This window comes from Acanthochromis polyacanthus, chromosome 18 (assembly GCF_021347895.1).
Source record: "Acanthochromis polyacanthus isolate Apoly-LR-REF ecotype Palm Island chromosome 18, KAUST_Apoly_ChrSc, whole genome shotgun sequence".
Taxonomy (NCBI): Eukaryota; Metazoa; Chordata; class Actinopteri; family Pomacentridae; genus Acanthochromis; species Acanthochromis polyacanthus.
The window spans coordinates 21565253-21586948 of record NC_067130.1 but is presented as its reverse complement, the minus strand read 5'-3'; the positions used below and the strand labels follow the sequence as shown (position 1 = coordinate 21586948).

The following is a 21696-nucleotide window of genomic DNA, read 5'->3' as shown; positions in this document are numbered from 1 at the left end:
AATCTGCTGAGGTGGTAGACAAGTGCATCCTGCTTGGGGATGTGGTGGAGGCCATTACTGCTCTTGGCGAAGCTTCTGCAACATCGACTAAGAGAAAGCAGTATCCTTGCCGAGCACCCGGATGTCAGGAGGTATATACATATCTAAAAGCCAGAGACAGCCACGAACTCAACAAGCACAACTTGGACATTTCTTCAGAAATGTTGCCTGAGAGCAACAGAGACCACAGACAAGAACACACCTTGGCACGGCTAAGCTACAGTTTCTTGATTTTGGACATGCTCGATGCTGTGAAAGAGGGTGATGGCAAGAGACTCATGAGGCTGTACAAAATTGCCATGCTGTTTTACAAAGCCTATGGGCACAGCCACTATGCTTATAGTACTCTACTCATGACACTACAGGTGAATGTTTGTCTGAGTTCTCGAATTTTACACAGTGTGACCTGGAACAGGTTTTGGAGCAGTAGGGGAGGGAATGGGGGAAACATCCCCCTAGACCTTCATTTAGAACATCTGAACAATTTCCTGAAGTCTTTCTTGAAGGGTCTGGGTCCAAACCTGTCAGAAAACTCAGCATGCCGTGTCAGCCGGTCAATCAGTGTTTTGAAGGAAATGATGGATAAGGTGGATGGGGAATTGGGTCTCAATAGGCCAAGTGGCACCCATCGTACTTTTCAGGGAGGGTCGACTGTTCACAAAAATACCTGGCAGGGAATTTCAGGCCTACCCTAAATTTGACAAGAATCTGCTGTGCAAAATCAAGTACAAAGCCATGTGGCAGTGGATGAAGCTCAAACTGACTGAGTGGCAGAAACTCAAAAAGTAAATTGTACATATTTGTGCGTTTTTCTATCTTGTCTACAGACCCATTGTGCCTAATCTGTACAGTTACATTTAGTTCAAGGTTAATGCTGAAAATCCACAATCGGATCTGTCAGTAGATGAGAGTAAAAAATGTAGTGGATTGCTTTGAAACATAACTTTTTTGTCATTTTTTTTTTACACAGACCCTTTGAAAGTAATCTGTACATAGTTAATACTTTAATTACTGGACCAGAAACAGTTAAGCTTGTACATTTTTATTTTTATTATATATATTTTATTTTACTTTTCAATTCTGTACAATGTTGAATGAAAGTGTGACTTTGACATATTTCACATTCTGAACAACATCCAAGTTTGTTTACATATGCCTATCTGACACAAGTTTTTGGTAGAATTCACACACAGTACTTAAAAAAAGGTTAGTGGACATAAGAAGGTTATTTAGAAATTTTGTCATAGTTCTTTGAAACATCAATCTGAAACACTCAGAAGCGAAAATCCAGACTCTAAGCTGCTACTTAGTGTTTGAGTGTCTGGCCCAGATTCAGCATCAAAGCAGCCTGTGTAGTCTTGGTCCGGCACCACAAAGTCTTTTGCAGAATTAACAACTTTGTTGTATTCAAAATCCCCAAAGACATCGAAAAGACCCTGAGAATATTCTGCCTGTGTGTTTTGCTAAACACAGGTAGATTATCCATTATGAAAGGAAGATCAAATATTTCTGCACTGTGTTGAAGAACACACTCGATCAGCTCGTTACTAAATCCAGTACAATCACTGCTATTGCTGTACAGATGCCTGTTCTGAACTAGGCTGACCTTGTACCTGTACAAAAGCTCTCTAATCATGTTTAGTTGGTCCTCTGAAACTTCCCTGCATTTTGCTGTGGTCTGAATAAGTTGTTGAGACAGCTCAGATTCAGGGATTGCCACTTCACAACCAGTTGAGCTGCATGTACAAACAGAGTGGCAGTACAAGCAGCACTCATGTCCTGGTAGAACACTTTCGGTATTGTGCTCGAAGTGTGAGTACAAGGCTTTTCTGAGGCAGCTTGTCAGGCCCTTTTCCATTACATTTTTGACTTCCTCATCCACTCTTGTGTCATGCTTTAGTCTGTAAATAACGGCATTTGCAGAAAAGCCATCTCGCCCAGCCCGGCCAATCTCCTGTGTAATCACCTCCACATCTTCCGGCAAGCCATACATAATTACATGAGATATGTTGGGAAAGTTCAGTCCCATCCCAAGAGCAGTGGTGGCTACAACCACTGTGCAAGCACCATCCCCACTTAATGAAGCTAGCACTGCACTCTGTCAGTGTACGGCAGTAGATGATTACTGGCAACATTCTCGGGCCTTCCTCTTTAAGTTTCTTACAACCCAGTTCAGACATTCCATATTCTCTGAAGACACTGTAGTCAATCCAAGCCTAACATTCATCCTGATCGGCTGATGGTGATGTGTGTGGCATTGTCCAAATTCAGCTGCCTTTTCACAATTGCTCGGGATTCAAGGTCCGCAGTTGCTGTTAGTGCCAGAATAGGTGTACCTGAGGAACAAAAAAAAGTAAACTGATATTATTATTCTCCTTATAAATTTCTGCACTGTACATTTAAGACAATAATCCTGATCTATTCCTACTTACAAGATGAAGTTCTAAAAATGGATTTCTGCTGTTGCAGAAATCTGATAATATGTTTCCGGGGTATGCCATTGAAAACATCCCAAAAAAAAGTATGACACAAGGTTATCAGACCAGTTTCTGAGTAGACACAAGATTATTTGGCATTGACAGAATTAACACGTTGCTCACCCTGTTTTACGATGTATCTCAATTCTCCCAGCCTGGCAAAATTCTCTCTGAAGGCCTTCTCCCCTCTAGAAGCTTTTCCCCTGGCAAACAAATCAGAGTACACTTAAATATAAATACATTACCAATGTGGCAACATAAAGAATGGACATACCACAAAACATTCTAAGCCTACACAAATGTTAAGGTCTGATTAAACTTTCCATTAACGTTAATTAGCCTACCTTAAACCCAAACGGGATATGTCACTGCTGTAGTCACCCCTGACCCAATAAGTTCGTTGTGATCTTATAAATTTAACATTAACCGAGGGCTACACTGGATGCATAACGTTACGTTAATTTGTGTCAAAAGTACATTGAAAAGAATGTTTTGCTGGACTGTCTCGTCCAATGTAGCCAGTTCCATTGATTATAGTGGAAGCAAACTCTTACAACATCCGTTTTTTTACTTAATGAATTTACTGTAGCCTTCATGTTAGCCTAGGTTTTCCCCAACATCACTTAGGGGCCGTTTACACGAGAACGCTTGCAGGTAAAAACGTCAAAATATTTCAACAAAACACCCTATCGTTTATATGAGGACGGCGTTTTGGGGGCTTAAAAATGCAAAAATTTGAAACCGGCCTCCAGAGTGGAAAAGTTGAAAACTCTCCGCCGTTACGTTTCCGTCTAAACAGCAAAACGCAAAACTTTGCCGAGATCTGACCACGTCGCGTACGCGATTACGTCACATACATGCGCCAGTGCTTTGGTTTGCCGGCCGGTACAAGGAGGTAAACAAAAATGTGTGATTATTTCCATCCTTCGTACCTTCAAGCAACTCTGGCAGCTCTATGTACACTACAGGAGTCGTACCAACAAATGTGCAGAATCTGTACAGATTCCATTCATGAACATTTACCGTGGCGGAGATCCGAAAAGGGAGATAGTATGCATGCACGTAGACATGGCGGAGTTTTATCACAGCGCCACCCAGCTGCCTGGCATGCATATCCAATCGAATTCCACACACTATAGAGTCACCGTATATACGCAGATTTCCTTCAAAACCGCTCGTCTAAACGTGAAATGACAAGACGCCACTTTTGCGTTTTCTGTTAAGATGGTCCTCGTATAAACGTAGCCTCAGTTCAGATTATTTGTCATATTATCTACTTTATCCCTACAAATCCACCACAATTCCCAAAATGTTATCTTGAAAAACCTTAGTAGCCAACATATCTCGCCAATCCTTCTGAAGGAGCCAGGATTCGGGACTCCCAAAAATCAACTGACAACTCCACTTCGAATTTCCTTCTTGTCGTCCTTGCCGAGTTGCATGGCTTTAAGGCCAAGGTTTTCCGCCTCTTTCACCTGGTCCTCCATTAGTGCCAACAGTGGTGAGACTAAAAATGGAAAATGGTAAATGGTCTGTATTTATATAGCGCTTTTCCACCTGCAAGGTACCCAAAGCACTTTACATGATACGTCACGTTCACCCATTCACACACACACACTGATGGCGGAAGCTGCCATGCAAGGCGCTAACCACAACCCATCAGGAGCAATTAGGGGTTAGGTGTCTTGCTCAGGGACACCTCGACATGAGCACGACGGGCCGAGGATCGAACCGGCAACAAGACGGCCACTCTACCCACTGAGCCATGCCGCCCCTAGACTACAATCACCATTGGATTGTGGCTAAGTCCCATTAGCTTCCCAACCAGTGGAGCCAACTGGTATATTAAGGATTTGCCATATCCCATCGGCATAAGTCCAAATACGTCTTTCTTCTCAATGAAACACTTCAGTGCCGTCCTGTGTTTATCTTTCAAGTTGAATTTTAGCTTCAAATCTTTAAGGGCTGTGGTCAAAGCCGAGTCGAAAGATAACTGTTTATTGTGCGCAGCCATCTTCTTGTCTGTCCTTGTTTCTATGGTTGTTTCCGGTTGTTTCTGTCAGAATTGTTGCGCCTCTGTCGTCACATAGTTACGCCCGCCTTCTGACTCTACACTTCATGGTGATTCGTCGGCCAGTTTTAGGAGCATCCAACCTCGAGGCTTACTGAGGGTAACTAGACCGACCCTGGCAGAGAATTAAATTCGTTGCCGTGGGTTGTCTAGCGTGGCTAGGCTACCGCGAGGTCTGACAGCAGAATAAACTCCTCAGGCTCCATTTAAAATGTGGGTTTTTGATAGAGAGTTGTGGTCAGTCGAGAGTTTTGATAGTCTGGATACTAGAGTTTGGATAGTGTTTATATAGTCTGGATATGGTTTGGAGAGTTTAGAGAGAGAGATAGTTTGGAGATTTAGGAGAGTGAGGAGCAAAAGATAGGCGATAGGATGGAACCAACCAGGAAGTGGAAAATTTCCCCTGTGTGGGAACATTTTGATTTTTATAACTTCTAATAAGGTAAGCTAAATCTAACATTATTGTCAAGAACTGTATTTTTCACCATTTCTTATTTTATTCAAAGGTGAGGTGTTTATTGTGTGTGTCAAAAAAGGAATCATTTAAAACCAGAAACTGTTGAAAACCTGTTACTTTTGAATAAAATGAATAAAATCTCCCCTTTCCTGTACATCCTTGTCTAAGTTAGACAAGCATATTCAGTAAAATCTTCCTAGTTCCACAAACACTTTCACTGTCCTCTGCCTGCAAAAGGCCATGCCATTTTCCCAAAGTGACAGAAAGACATTACACAAACTGCTACATTATATGATACTACCATTTTGGGGAAAATTTACACACACAGAATACATGAAAATATATTTTACTTTCTCGAACCAATTGGCTCAAGTGGTTCAATGCCTCATGAAGCTTCATCTCACCATCACTAACAACAAGCAACTAAAGAGATCCAAAGGTCGGAGAGAGTTAGCTTTAGCTGAGCCAAAGAACATGTGGGACGCTAACCTAGCAAACATTTCAGACTTTTCTCTGTGAATTCTGAGAAATAACTTCTTATTTAATGACAGAGCTACACATCTGAACTCAGTCTCATTGAAACAGACTCTAATTCAGTGTCATCCATCCATATTAAAGTGCAGTTACCCAAAATGTTTGCTGCATGAGCTCCAACAAAACCTGTCCAGGTAGAAGGCCACTTTGACAAACAGGAAGTGGAAGATTCCAAGCAGATTTATAGAAGGGGGAACCGGACTGCACTAAGTGTGGTCGATTATAGAGGGGTGTTTTGTGGGTTTTTAAGGCTGATAATGATTATTAGTGAGATATTTGGAGCAGATATTCATTTGCAGTAAATGAAAGTATTTAAAATCTTGGAGTTAAACTTAGAAGAACACAAACTCTAACAGAAAACTTTGTTGATACGTTTTTGTTTTGTTTACAGATGTTAAGTTACAGAAGTTTCATTTGTGACGTGTCTAATCAAATCACTCCAGAAGACAGAACAACCACAGGTAGATAAAGGTTCAAAGCCAAAGTAGCACCATTTTTAAATGGATTTATTACCGTAAATCAGTAAAAACTAAAATACTAATAATCAGTAAATCAGTCAGCCCACAATTACTACAATTCTACAATGTATGTCTCTTTCCTTTGACTTGTTATTTGCAGTGTTGGGCAGTAACGTCACTACAAATAGCGTCGTTAGTAGTTTAACTACATTTTTCTGTAACGACGTGATAGCGTCGTTGTTTACAAAATCAAAAAAACGTTTCAACAGCTTAGCTGATCTTTTGGTCATGTAGTGCGGTAGTGAACGCAAAAAGCTACATTAAACATTTTAAAATGATTAATGTTGAACTGCTTGAAGCGGAGCTTTCTGCTCTGCTGCAGTGTCATCTCCAAACGCCGACATGTCTGTGTCGACCAATAGAAGCAGAGGAACTGTTGATGTCGTCATTCAACAATCCCTTCCTCCGACTTCACTGGATCCACTGGATCTAAGCTTTTTCTCTCATAGACTCCTTAATACCATCCACTACAATATTATGGCATTTAGACTGGCCCTCCAGATATTCTGTCTTGTCTGTGATTGATATCAAGCTCTTGCAAATTGTGTCCATATCTGCTCTGGTATCACTGTAGTTCTTGGACCAAGTTTTACATGAGATTTTAAAATCATCAAACTCCTTTTGAGTGATTTCCAGACTCACCCTGAAATCATAGATTTGCTTTGACAGATCATCAATCCTCTTGTTTGAGGAGTCAACGATGATCTGTACACACGTCTTAAAACTTTTTTCCTGTTGTTCAATCAATGTTCTGTAGAAGTCTTTTTGCTGATACAACAATTCACGCACTTGAGCCATGGTGACATATTCCTCATTGGTGTTGTTTGAAGCTTTGGGTGGCATGGTTTGGTCTTCAGCCAAGGCCTACTAGGCCCAAAAGCCAAAAAAACTCCACAGGATGTTAAAATTGTCCACAATTTTGCTTCAGATGGTTGATTAAGCTCTTCTTAATTTAAACAACAGCAAAAACTTTAAGTTCCAAGTAGGATTCAACAGATAATTGTTGGATGAAATCCACTGTCAATTCAAAGAATCACAGCAGCAGCCGTCTTGAAACTCTACCCACAATGCAACTCCAACGTTCAGGTTGTCAAACAAGTAGGCTGAATCCCAAACCGCCCCCTACACACTATCCCTACACACTACCCCTCCGTTTGCGCGTTCCCGCGGAGGGTCCTCCATATTAAGGGCCGTCCCAAACCGCGTAGTGCGGAGGGAGAGTGGACTGTTCAGCCCTTAAATAGCGAGTCTGCATCGATGCTCAGTCTGGACAACTTTTTCAGGAAGTGCAACGTCCAACTGGAGGAGGAAACAACATATCGATGTAAGTTCCACATGCGTCCATTATTTCTCCCACGCCTTTTTCACACTGACAGAACATCACAAAAAGAGTGGTGAAAAAAGATAAATCAAAAGAAACAAATCTTCTTCTCTGCTGACGTTTGATTTAATTGTGCACCCCCTGACACCTTAAAATTTGAACACAACTGACAGAATTCATATATTCATTCATTTGTTGGATTTGAAATGCCAGATAATAGGATTGGAAAACGTGAGTGAAAAAAAGTGGGACGCTTTTGTCTTCTGGAAGCAGCAGCGATCCTTGTTAGTTGCAACCTGTGCCACAGCGCTACAGCCATGCACAGTAGGCGTCTTTGTGTTACCATGGCAATGACGTCTTCCGTTTTCCGGTGAGGCGACAGGGCATCCCATTCCTGACGATCGTATTTATACCCTCCCCCTTCAATAGTAGGTGCCCTCCACAGCTGCGAGTGTGACTTCTTTTGGAGTGACACTCGGTAGTGGAGGGGGAGTGTGTAGGGGGCGGTTTGGGATTCAGCCGTAGACTGTCAAACAAGTAGCCCTGCCCCCTGGCTTCGCAAAAACTTTAACACTCTATAAAAAATTTAATATTGATTTATTTTAAGTTTGGCCACCTGATCTCTCATTTTGACCATGAAAACTAACTAAAAAAATAATAAACAGTCTATACACCGTGCTCTGTTTGGCTCCACACTTGATGACCACACGCTGATGACCACTTCCGGTCTCAGAAAATGAAAAACGGGCCTTTTTTCGTTTGTCTCTAACTGATTTTATTTTCTTGTTATTGTAAATAGAAAAAAAAAAATCAAAGCATTTTTAAAATTTCATTAGCAAGTTATGTTCTACTGTGAATAACAAACTTGCACACAACAGTGCAATAATTATTCTTTATTCATGAGGATTAGATATCTGTGAACACTGATTTACTTGATATTGTAAAAAAGGACACTGTGATGTTGTAAAGAGTAGTGTTGGAGATTAGCCTTTAACTGATTTTCTCATATTTGTGAAATTTAAGTTGTGATAAAACTGTTTCCTTGCAGAGGAAAAAGAGATGATAGTGTTATTAGAAAGTGCAACACCTTTTTTTGATTTTTTAAATTTAATATTTTTATTTATTCTTTTATTTCATTTTTAAGGTTTGTATATCCTTGAACACCTATTTGAACAGAACATAGATTCTGATATTGTTGTAAAGAATAATGTTGGAGATGTGCACTCATGTTGGAATAAATCTACATTGTGAAGCAACCCTTACTTGCACTGAATCGGAAATATTGTAGAAAAACACACTGAATTACAAGACAAGGCTAGAATTACATGATTTTAATAGTAATAGGTCGTGATCTAAAGTGGGCTGGTCTGAGGCATGAAAGTCCAGGGCTGAAAAGGAGTCCCACTCCGGCCCTGCCCTGACACCACATTTAGAGAGAAAAGACATTGTTTTTCCAAATCTTTTTATTATATTAGAATTCCTTTAGTATACATTGGAAAAAATGAGGTACTGTGTCTAAGTGAGAAAGAAAAACGAGCCTTATGGTCGTGATGACAGATCGGAAAACAAAACACATTTAGCAAAGAAAGAGACAGGAGAGTCATGTGGGGAAACATCACCCTCGTATTATCCTTTGGACTTGAACCACTCAGATGACAAGTACCTTTATGTTCAGGTCTGAGAAGCTGTTTATTTTTTGAGAGGCTTTCACTGCAAGCAGACCCCAAGCGACATGAGGAAGCAGCTGGCCTTTGCTGTTACTGAGACACCTACAAGCAGATGTAGACTATCCTCTTTGTGACAGATAGATGAAAACAACATTGTAGAAATGCAAACTAACTACATGACCTACCAGAAGATTCTGCAACATCGATCTCACCTACCGAAATGAACATCACGAAGGATTTAAAGATCATTCCAGAGCATCTGCACTGACTTCTAATGATCCTGTAAGGCTGTGCTAAAAGCCAAATGCACCAATCAGCCCGTGCCTCGCAATTTTAACCAGCGATTCAGTCATGAAATGTGTCGTATCAAAACACTGACACGATTAAAAAGTCCACGGGTCGCAGCCGAAAGTGTTTAAACTGATAAAGAAAAAGACAAAACAGACAATCAGCGAATAAGCTTTAAGCTCTGCATCCACATTTTTCATTCTTACATGCTTTTAGGAGCAACTGAAGCTGTGACGAGCTACACGTTTACATCAACGACTACTTCATCCTACAGGGAAATAAATAGTGTCACTTCAATAGCCAGAAAAATTTATCCACGACGACACACCTCCAGTTTCAGGATCACGACTCCTCTCGGGGATCTTTGAGGTGAGGCTTGAGTATTTCTGTCAGAAACGCTTGTTGGAGGTGTGAAGGGGGGGGGGGGGTAGTCCAGAGAGGAGGAGCTACATGAAGGTAGCGGTAGTGATGGACGGGTGGGGGTAGAGGAGTGAGTGCTGATTTGGGCTTTTTTCTTTGTTGGTGGCTCTCCTGTTTATGCCTCGAGCTCGAAGCCCATTCCGACTTTGTGTCCGCCGGCGTTGAAGTTCTTCCCATCGATGAGGGCTGAGAGGGTGACCTTGACGCCTGCAGAGACACAAAACACACAGGCATCCATGGTTATACTATTTACTGTTTTTAATACCAAGCAGTTTCTGGGTGTCTTTAGCTTCTGTCACGTTTTTATCACTGTAGGCTAATTTTTCACTGCAATACAAAGTCCTGCAGCTCCATGGGAACAACACCACAATAGCTAGAAGTAGAGAGAACCCAGAAATGTGTTTTGTGCAGTGGGACAGCTGCAATGCAATGCAAGAAAACTTACATTTATTTGATTTTTACAAAAATATAGAAGAAAAATGGAATCAACAGCTTCAACAAGTGTTTATAATACGGGAGTAATGGTGGCTCCACATACTACAGATATTTTATTACTTACATATTTAATTTCTTTACATGTTTATCTCCTCCCTGCTCTGTGTAAACACAGCCTGCAGTTCAGCCACGTATTTTCCAAATTTTTGTCATGACAACAATTAAATGAATCATCAAGGGGTCACTTCCGGGTCGTGAGGGAGATGGCAGCATGGAGCGAGGTCTCTCGGCATCGGAGTGTTATTTTGCCCCATAAGAATATATGAAGAAACAATAAAGGACAATAAGAGAATAAACAAGGGGGCGGAGATGTCATCTAAGCAGAAAACTGGGCCAAAATACAGAGAAAAACAACAAAACGCAGCAACAGGAGGGTGCCAAAGTTAGCATATCTGCTACTAGCCTGAATGACGCTGAAATGGACGGAGGGGAAGGACCTATGAATCTGACTCTTATCCTCAGAGAAATACACGATTTCAGGCAAGATAACAAGAAGCAAATGCGAGATATAAAGACGGAGATTGCTAAGACCAATGCAAGAGTGGAAGTGGCTGAGATGAGAATTTTAGAGACCGAAGAAAGGCTACAAAACACAGAGGTGATGGCAGAAATGATAAAGCTACAAGAACAGCTACACGCTAAGCTAACAGATCAGGAAGGGCGCTTGAGGAGGGAGAATGTACGGATATACGGGGTGCCTGAGGGCGCAGAGGGTGAAGCCAGAGAGATTACTCCTATTGTGGAGAAACTACCCAGAGAAAAACCTCGATATCCCGGCTACAATGGAGCTACAGATTGAGAGGGCACCGCGCCTTGGAGCCACGGCCACCGGTAGGAGCACAACCTAGATCGATCCTCGTCAAGTTTCTCAGCTTTAGGAGGAAGGAAGAGGTGATAAAACTGGCGTGGCAGAGAAAGGGCTTCACCTGGAATAACTAAAATCTACCTCGATCATGGCTACACGCCTGATATTATGGTGAGACGGCGGGCCTACGCGGAAACACGGAAAGTCCTAAAGGAAAATAACATCAGATTCCAGACTTTGTATTCAGCTCGGAGATATATAATCTTGAATTTGACGGGATAACGAGTAATAATGTGAGAGCCGAGACAGAGAATGTCTTTTTTTTCTTTTCTGTTCCATATGACTCTCCAGAGGGCCCTCCTGCCCAACGGGTTAACGGAGGCTATCCCTTAATGTTTAGGGGAGTAAGTGATCGGGCTTTACGGTTTGAAGCCTTTGAAGTTATTCATTCTTCTTATTTTCAGAAGGTTAAGAGTGTTGGGTTAAACTGTTTATATTGTTGGTTTATGGGGGAGCAAATATTGTTGACCATCTTGCATATAAGTTGCGTAAACAGCAAGTGGAAAGTACAATCTATAAAATAAGGAATCCCAAAACAAAAAGGATTGAATGTGAAATCAATAGAATACAAGAAAGTTTTGAAACCTATTACAGAAAGTTGTACTCAAAACCTCTAGCTTCTGATGAATCCGCACACTTTCTTAAAAACTTTGAAACTACCAGCACTTACTGACATGCAGAATGAACGCTTAATACGGCCAATATCAGCTCAAGAGTTAAACATAGCTATTACTAAATTAAAAGCCGGAAAGTCCCCAGGCTCAGATGGCTTTACCACTGAGTGGTACAAATATTTTAAGGCACAATTGTCTCCATTATTACTGAATACTTTTAATTGGGTGGAGAAATACCACCTTCTTGGAGGGAGGCAATTATCTCAACTATTCCCAAAGAGGACAAAGATAAACTAGAGTGTAAATGGTTGTATTTATATAGCACTTTACATGACACATCACATTCACACACACACTGAAGCCGGGAGCTGCCATGCAAGGTGCTAACCACAACCTATCAGGAGCAATTAGGGGTTAGGTGTCTTGCTCACACCTCGACATAAGCACGACAGGCCAGGGGATCAAACCGCAACCCTCCGGTTGCAAGATGGCCACTCTACCCACTGAGCTATGCCACCCTCGTGGCACCCTCCGAGTTATGTTTTATATAGTTAGTTGTATGTTTATCTTGTAGATTTAGTGCTTGATATATTGCTGAAATTATTCTCATATTACTTTCCCTGTAAGCTTTGATTATAGTTTGTATCACACCATTCACTTTTCTGAAGGGACCGACCTGGACTTCTTTTCTGTGGTAATCTCTTAAATGAAGATATCTGTAGAAGTCATGCGTCGCCAGATCAAACCTCCCTTTCAAGTTTTGGAAACTCTCCAGCTGCCCTTCATTTTCTAAAACACACCAAGCTGTCATCCCTTTTGCTGCCCATTGTTTAAATCGTTGGTCGTATTGGGCTGGTTTAAAGTTGCTATCATAAGCAACCCATTTTAATATTTTGGATTCATTGAGAAATTTGTTGGACTTTAATATTCTAAACCATAAGTCTAGTGTATAACCTGTTTTTGGATCCATATTTTTCCTGAATTTTCTGTACATTTCCTTATCTCCAATTATGTTTTGAATTGGTTGTTGGTTTATTTCTTTCTCAATATCTTTCCACTTCGCCTCGTAGTCTGGTTTGCACCAACAATAAAGAGGTCTCAGTTGAGCTGCATAAAAGTATTCTTTTAATCTTGGCAGAGCCATTCCACCTCTATCTTTGGGCAGTCGGTTTCATATCTTATTCTAGGTCTTTTGCCACCCCAAATAAATCTAGAAATGATTTTGTCCCACATTATGAATTGACTTTGAGGAACATCCACAGGTAGTGATTGGAACAGGTACAAATATCTGGGTAACATATTAATTTTTATTATCTCAATTCTTGAGTTGAAATCTAGTGGTAAAGTGGACCATCTTTCTATGTCTTTTCGTATATCCTGATTTAGTGTTTTGTAATTTTCTTCATAAAGTTTTGATGGGTCTTGAGTGATAGTCACACCCAAATATTTAATAGATTTAAGGTTCCAATTAAATTTGTAAGTTTCCCGGATTACTTTTGTTGGAGTATAGTTAATTGTGCGGATCTGTGTCTTAGAGATATTAATTTTGTATCCTCCTGATAAATGGCCATATGATTCCAGAAGCTTCATGAGTGCTGGTAGTGCTATGTTTGGTTGTCCGAGGAAGGCTATTACGTCATCGGCAAACAGTCCAATTTTGTGTTCTACATCCTTTACTGTGACCCCCTTTATGTCTTTGTTTTGCCGAACTGCCTGCGCCAAAGGTTCAATGAAAATAGCAAAGAGGGCTGGTGATAAGCGGCATCTTGTAGATCTTTTCAACCTAATTTTATCAGTCAGATTTCTATTTATTTCTGGCTGAGGGTTCTTTGTATATTGTTTTTATTAACTGTACTGATTTCTCGTTAAATTCTAGTCGTTCTAATACTTTATAGAGAAAATTCCAATTTACACAGTCAAAGGTTTTTTCGGCATAGATACTCACCAAGACAGTGCTTTGTTTTTCCTTTCATGCTTGTACTATAATGTGAGTGTTCTCCAAATGTTGTCTTGAGTTTGGCGACCTTTTATGAAGCCTGATTGGTCTTCATCGATGAGATCTGATAGAAAGGAATTTAATCTTTGGGAAATAATAGATGTATATATTTTGTAGTCAATGTTAAATATTGAAATTGGCCTATAGTTTGCACATTCTTCTTTATTTTTCCCTGGTTTTGGAATAACTGAGACGATTGCTTCTGTCCACGTTGGTGGAATGTTGTTTTCTTTTAGAGTCCAATTGAAAGATGTTTGGAGTATTGGTATCAGCTCTGCCTTAAAAGTTTTGTACCATTCTGCAGGGTAGCCATCGCTACCTGGGGATTTGTTATTTTTTAATGAATTTATGGCTTCCTGTATTTCTTCATTGGTGATAGCAGCTGTTAGAATGTCATTTTGAAAGATTCCAACTGAAGGTAGGTCTAATTGATTTAGAAAAGTTTCCATTTCTTTCTCATCTGCAGCTTGTGGTTGTGTGTATAATTTTTCATAAAATTTTTGGAATACTCTCTATATCTTCTGGTTCGTAGGTGACCTCATTGGTTTCCGGGTCTCTAATTTTATATACAATATTTATTGCCTGTTGTTTTCTTATGCGTTTTGCTAATAATATTGTTGATCTGGGACCCATTTCATAATAGCTTTGTTTTAGAAACAAACATCTTTTTCCATTTCTCTTAAGAGATTGTTTAATTCATTTTTAGTATCCTGTATTTGTTGATATACTCCCTGTTCTTTCGTAATTTGATGTTGCTCTAATTCTCTTAACCTTTCAGTGCAGTTCTTGTACTTAGCTGTTTGACTTTTTTTATTAATGTGCTCCTTGCTATAAGCTTTCCCCGGACAACTGCTTTCAAAGCATCTCATACTATTGTTGGGTCAACTTCCTCGTTATTATTTTCCTCTATATATTGTTTAATTTCTTTTTTATGTCTTCTACAAGATCTTTATTATTTAATATTCCTACATTGAGCCTCCAGATTGTGTGTCTTTTCCTGGTATTTAAGTATATTCGTAGATAAACTACATTATGGTCTGAAAGATCTGCAGTTCCAATTTCACATTCTTCAACTCTATGTCTGTCATCCATGTTCATGAAGAAGTAGTCAATCCTTGAGTAGACCCCATGAGTTGATGAATGAGTAAAGTTTTTTTAGAAGAACTAAGATTTCTCCATACGTCAATCATTCCCATCTCTTTTAGGGAGAGCTTTACAAATTTTGCCAATTGTCTTTTGTTCTTCCTTGTGCTTGTATCTAGACTATGATTTATTTCTATGTTGAAATCCCCTCCACAGATTAGTATGCCCTCTGCTTCTGATGCTATTGTATTGAACATGGATTTGAAAAAGTGCTTATCACCTTCTGGGGGTGCGTATACATTCACTAAGGTAACAGGTTCATTTTCTAGTCTTCCCTTCACTGGAACATATCTTCCCTCTTTATCTTGGATTTGTTTCTCACATAAGAATTTAATTGAATTTGGGATTAATATCACTCCTCTTCTATGTCCTTGTTTACATGAACTGTAGTATGAATTCCTGAAACCATATTTTTTTAACTTTTCATGATCTGTCTGTGATAAATGGGTCTCTTGTAGAAATATAATTTGTACCTTTTCTTTTTTCAGTTTTGTTATGGTTTTTCTTCTCTTCATAGGTGAATTCAAACCATTAACATTTAGCGACAGCACCTCCAGACTGTTAAGTACCATTATGTTGAGCTGCAGGGTTCTCGCCAGCGCATTTGAGTGTAATGGCCCGTTACGCTGTCAGTTTAAAAGATTATGCTGTGATTAGGGCCACTGCGCTGTTATTTTGACAGATCAGGGTTCTCACCAGCGTATTTCAAAGATTACGCTGTTGTAATGAGAGTGTGTGGCTCTGGCATGAGAGAGGGAGAGAGAGCAGCGTGTGTGTGTGTGTGTGAGAGAGAGGGAGAGCGAGATGTCGGTGCGACCCTGAATGCAGCGCGAGCGAGAGAGACGGCAGTCGGTTCGCTAGAGGAGAAGAGAAGGTGTGTAGTTGCTGGGTTGGCGGTACTGTGCGGTTCAGCCACTGTTGATAGAAAAAGGCTGCAGTGTTCTTCGATACGGCTGGGCTCCTGTGTCTTTGCCTGTACGGCTGCTGAGGAAGTGAATGGGGTTAACCCCGGGCTTCCTGATCACGGTCGGGGGCCGAACAGGAAGGGTTAACACTGTGATTAGGGCCGCTACGCTGTTATTTTGACAGATAACGCCATGTGCGTTTGTTTTTATCAACTGGGTGCCTATCTAGGTTAATTTATGTCTCCCCACCTCAGCCGTACTTTCCTGTCGATTGACCCGTTCCCGTCTATGAGGAGCCAAGATGAGCCAAAGAACACGGCGGGATTAGCCGAAGTGGGCCGAATGCGCAGGGGAGAGACAAGCTCCAAATATTTTCGTCTGGGGGGAGGAGGGGGTGATTACATAGACAAATGTGTATATGTTATAGACACATGTGTATATGTTTATGTGATCACACGACGAGATGAGCCGATATGTGCCAATGTGGGCCGAGGGAAGACAGTAACGCCGCATATTCTTTCTGCCCGGTAATGTCCGACCGAATATTCGGATACCAAAATTAATATCCAGATACCGCCGTAGCAAACGAATATTAGGATATTCGGGGTCCAGCACTACCACTGCACTGAGTTGTGTTAATCTCCTATATTGTACTTTTGATTTCTACTTAACATGAATTTAAAGTTACATAAAGTGGCCCCTGCTGTATGACAGTCACATTTTAACTACTACAGCCTTTGTTTTTCTTTGTCTTACCACAAGCTGCTTTTAAAGAAAGCATTTTGTGTCTTATTCCCGATGATTTATGATCTCTGGAGTTTCCTCTGGTATCCCTGTAGTTTCTCCCTCGCTCGCTGTGCCGTGTCCCGATTCAAGCCGCTGCCTCTCCCCCGCTGCCATCCCGGCGTTCCGCGGAGTCTCCCCTCTCGTTCGTCGGCGTCTTTCGGCATATCCAGTGTGAATCCTCTTGTTTTCATATCCCGTGTGGCCTCTCTGGCGTTATCGTAAGTTTTTACTCCGTCGTTGCAGTGGATTCGTATTTTCGTATACGTGGTCTGGAAACGGATTCCCTTCTCCCTCAGAGCTCTCTTTATGTCCAGGTATGTTCTGCGTGTCTGAACTATTTCTGATGGGTAGTCGTGATCTGAATTATCTTTTCTCCCACTTTAATGTTCTTCTGCCATACTTATCTCAGGATCATTTCTTTGGTTTCGAGCTGAAGACAGTTGACTATAACTGATCTCGGAGGGTTACCTGCGCTCGGCTTCTGTGGTGATGCTCTGTGTGCGCGCTGAATCTGTAGATTCATTTCTCCGGGAAGCTCCAGCTCTGTTCTCAATAGTTGGTCTAAGTAGTCGATCATAGAGCTTCCTTCTGGACTTCCGGTGGAGCAATGTAGGGGAAGGTCACGCGGCAGATCAGCTCCTGTATTTTCTTTATCTAATATGCAATAGTTAGACGTTTGCCCCTTTTCACTCTGGTAATTACTCAAGGAAAGTTGGTTCGCTCTTCTTTAACCGATTCGGCTGCTAGGTGATGCCGAGGAAAAAGCAGCAGCAAGCAGAGGAAACCTCTTCTCCAACTCAGATAGCAACAATGGCTAATGCAGACCCGCTAACCCTCGCTAGCCTCGTACAAGAACTCGAGAAACACAGGGCAAGCTTGTCTGCGGAACTGGAAAAGAATCTCTCTATGTCGCTAGAGACCTCTCTCATGCCCATAAGATCGTCGCTTGATTCCATCGGCGCCCTACTGAATTCTCAGAGCCAGAAGATAACGATAATCGAGAACACGCTTACCAACCATAGTGACAAGCTAGCTGTGCTAGCGACAAGAGTTGGGCAGTTGGAGAAAAGTAACGCGGCGCTGATAACCAAAACTGAGGACCTTGAAAATCGCTGCAGGCGCCAAAACCTGAGAATCATTGGCTTGCCGGACGGACTGGAGGGAGGTTCGCCTGTGGAATTCATCTCGCGGCTTCTCCAGACAGTTATCGGCAGCGACATCTTCCCAGAACCACCAGAGCTGGACAGAGCGCACCGTACACTCGCTCTTAAGCCCGCAGCGGGACAACGTCCCTGTGCCATTTTGGTCAGATTCCTTCGGTATCAAGATAAGGAACGTGTCCTCCGTTGGGCAAGATCGCAGCGAGATGATATCAAGTTCAACGGTAACAAGATTCTGTTCTTCCCTGACATGAATGCGAGTCTAGCCAAGCAGCGAGCAGCGTTCAAGGACATCAAAGCTAAACTTCATGCGTCTGGAATCTCTTTCTCCCTGCGCTATCCGGCTCGTCTCTGCATCACAGTCAATGGCAACAAACATGTCTTTGACACTCCTGCTGCTGCAGAGGGATTCTATGTCAAGATTGCTTCAGGCAGTGGTGAAGAACGAGGTGAACCAACGCCAGTTAGCTGAAATGTCCGGCAGGAGACTTTTGTCGTCGACGCTGGAAACGACTGAGTGGATATGGGTAAACGTCTTAATTCACATGATGTTTCATTATGGTTTACATGTGCAAGGTTGTGTATGGGTTCAATATTGGGAGTAAGTTCCTGTCGCTTCTCATGTTAGTTTGGTAGTTAAGACACACACCCTGCTTTGAGGTCGGGAGCATAACCGTTTTTGTAGACCTGCTGCTCACTTCGACTGAGGGTCGAGCATAGGCTTTAATAACAACAGCAGACTGTTCTAATGCTGCTGAGTTGTTTTCTTCTTGATTTTTTTTGTGTTTTTTTTTTGTTTTGTTTTTGCCTGGTTTTTCCTTCTTTCTTTCTTTTTTTTTGGGGGGGGGGGGGTGGGAAGGTGGGTCAGATTTTCAGAATACAGACATGATGGATGTTTGTTGTTTTAAGTGCAGCTGGCTTCACATACATTATTGCTTTGGTTACATTCTTTTAAGTTTCATGTTTTATATTAATAGGCTTACATGAGTGTAGAGACTATTTCGAGTAGAACACATATGCTACGACTTAAATTTATTTCATGGAATGTGAGAGGACTAAACGGCCCTGTTAAGAGAGCAAAGGTCTTTCAACATCTTAAACTCCTCAGGGCTGACATTGTTTTTCTCCAGGAAACCCACCTTAGAGTAAGAGATCACACAAGTCTTCGGCAACCGTGGTTAGGACAGGTATTTCATTCTGTATTTGACTCAAGGGCCAGGGGGTCAGCCATTTTAATTTCAAAAAAGATTCAGTTTTTTCCAGAGAGCATAATGCCCGACTCTAATGGGCGCTATATCATAGTCGCAGGCAGATTGTTCCATTTACCTGTTATTTTGGTCTATGTATATGCTCCTAATTTTGACGACAACCAGTTCATGACAACGCTTTTATCTTCACTTCAAGTATGGACACACATTATTTAATTTTAGGAGGAGACCTAAATTGTGTAATGGACACTCAATTAGATCGTTCAAGCCCGACAGCGAACAGATTATCAAAGATGGCTATGACACTAAAATCTTTCATGACAGATTATGGAAGCTGTGACCCCTGGAGATCCCTACATAAAGATAGTAGAACTTATTCTTTTTATTCTCATGTGCACCATGCTTATTCAAGGATAGATTATTTTTTCGTAGATAAGGTACTATTACCGTCTGTGCATGCTATTGAATACTCTGCTATAGTTAGATCAGATCACTCTCCGGTCTTGCTTGATTTCAGATTTGACTCCCCTTCAGCAGGGGTTCCACAATGGAGGCTCAATACATTGTTGTTGTCTAGAGATGCCTTCTGTTCTTTTATAAAAAAAAGCACTTGAAGACTTTTTGTGTTTTAACCGCGCAGAAGAGATTTCTCCATCATTACTTTGGGAAAGCTTTAAGGCCACAATTAGAGGACAGATAATTTCTTACTCGTCGCATTCTAATAGGTTGCGCAGACAGAGGCAAACAGATATAATGGACAAATTGACCAAATGTGACGGACAGTATGCTTTAAATCCAACTCTTGAACTGTACCAACAAAAAGTACATTTCCAAACTCAATTTGACCTGTCTTCGACAGTGACAGCTGAACGTGCTATACTGAGATCTAAGGGCAGATGGTATGAATATGGCAACAAGGCCAGCCGGCTGCTGGCTTTTCAGCTCAAGCAGCAAGCAACATTAAGACACATTCCTCAAATCACCACCCAGTTTGCTGGTCTCATGACAACTCCTGTGGAGACAAATGCAGCTTTTAAATCCTTCTATCCCAATCTATATACTTCTGAGCCCCCTCAAACAAACCTGAACATGAATGTTTTCTTTGATAGCATAGAAATACCCACTATAGATACAGCAACACAGATGTCATTAAATCGTTCAATAACGTTAGAGGAAATACTTATGGGCATTAAGGAGATGAATAACTCTAAAACACCAGGACCTGATGGCCTGCCATCTGAATTTCATAAAAGCTTTTCTACTGAGTTAGCCCCATTATTGTTAGATATGTTTAATCATTCCCTGCGTGTAGGTGCTTTACCAAAAACTTTAACTGAGGCGACTATTTCTGTTATTCTCAAGAAGGATAAGGACCCTGCTGATTGCAGTTCGTATCGGCCAATATCTCTTTTAAATGTGGATGTAAAAATTTTAGCAAAAGTTTTGGTGAAGAGACTGGAAACATGTCTCCCTTCAATAATCTCCGACGATCAAACTGGCTTCATTGGAACTCGTCAGTTATCCTCAAATATCAGACGGCTATTAAATATTATTCTTTCCCCGTCTAACGAAATAAAGCCTGAAATAGTGCTTTCCTTAGATGCAGAGAAAGCCTTTGATAGGGTGGAATGGGGGTACCTATTCAAAGTGCTTGAAAAATTTGATTTTGGGGATAACTTTATTGCATGGATACGCCTTCTTTACACCTCACCTCTTGCCAGTGTTAATACAAATAGGCAATACTCTTCATATTTCCCCCTGTCCCGTGGTACTCGTCAAGGCTGTCCAATGTCACCATTACTTTTTGCTCTTGCTATCGAACCGCTTGCTATATGGCTGAGATCTTCTGCACATCTGCAAGGTATTAAGCGGGGAAACATGGAGCATCGTGTTTCATTGTACGCAGATGATTTATTAATCTATATAACTGATCCGGCTAAATGTGTCAACAACCGGATGCAGATGCTAAATGATTTTGGTGCATTTTCAGGCTATAAGATCAACTTTCAAAAAACAGTATGCTTCCCAGTTAACTCAAAAGCTAGGGCACTCACGCAGGGACTGTTTCCTTTCAATCTCTCCCGAGAGGGCTTTCAATATTTAGGAATCAATATCACCCACACTCTTAAGGGCCTGTATAAGAATAACTTTGATAAACTGATAGATAAAGTCAAAATCAACCTGGAGAGATGGTCCAAGCTGCCACTATCATTGACAGGCAGGGTTCAGTGTATAAAGATGAATATTTTACCAAGGTTTCTGTTCCTTTTTCAGTGTTTACCTCTCTTCCACACAAAAGCATTCTTTAAAAAACTTGATCAAATTATCCTTTCCTTTGTGTGGGCAGGCAAAGTAGCAAGAATTAAGAAAAGCACTTTACAGATGGCAAAGCCAAAGGGAGGACTAGGCCTACCTGACTGTATGTTATATTACTGGGCAGCAAATATACAAAAGGTACTCAGCTGGTGGTATCAGAGTGACTTGGTTTGGTGCAGAATGGAGTCTCTCTCCTGCCACACCTCATCATTAATGGCCCTGACATGTTCTCCTCTGCCACTCTCTTTTTCGAATTTTACCTCAAACCCTGTGACTCTGTTGACCCTGAAGATATGGACACAGTTCCGTGAACATTTTAACTTGGCTGATCTTGTCCTCTTAGGTCCACTATGCAACAACCATGTATTTTTACCTTCTAAATTTGACTCTGTATTTGCATTTTGGAAAAAGAAGGG

At 41.2% G+C, this 21696-nt stretch overlaps 1 protein-coding gene across 1 annotated transcript in view; it reads right to left on the bottom strand.

The window, feature by feature from the left end:
- Positions 1-8862: 8862 nt before the first annotated feature.
- zgc:56235 (Voltage-dependent anion-selective channel protein 2-like) overlaps positions 8863-21696 on the bottom strand; it is a 30179-nt gene continuing 17345 nt past the window's right edge. Inside the window, exon 9 of the mRNA XM_051938778.1 lies at positions 8863-9999. Within this exon, the coding sequence (XP_051794738.1) occupies positions 9908-9999 (92 nt within the window). The 3' untranslated portion in view covers positions 8863-9907. The remainder of the gene's footprint in view (positions 10000-21696) is intronic.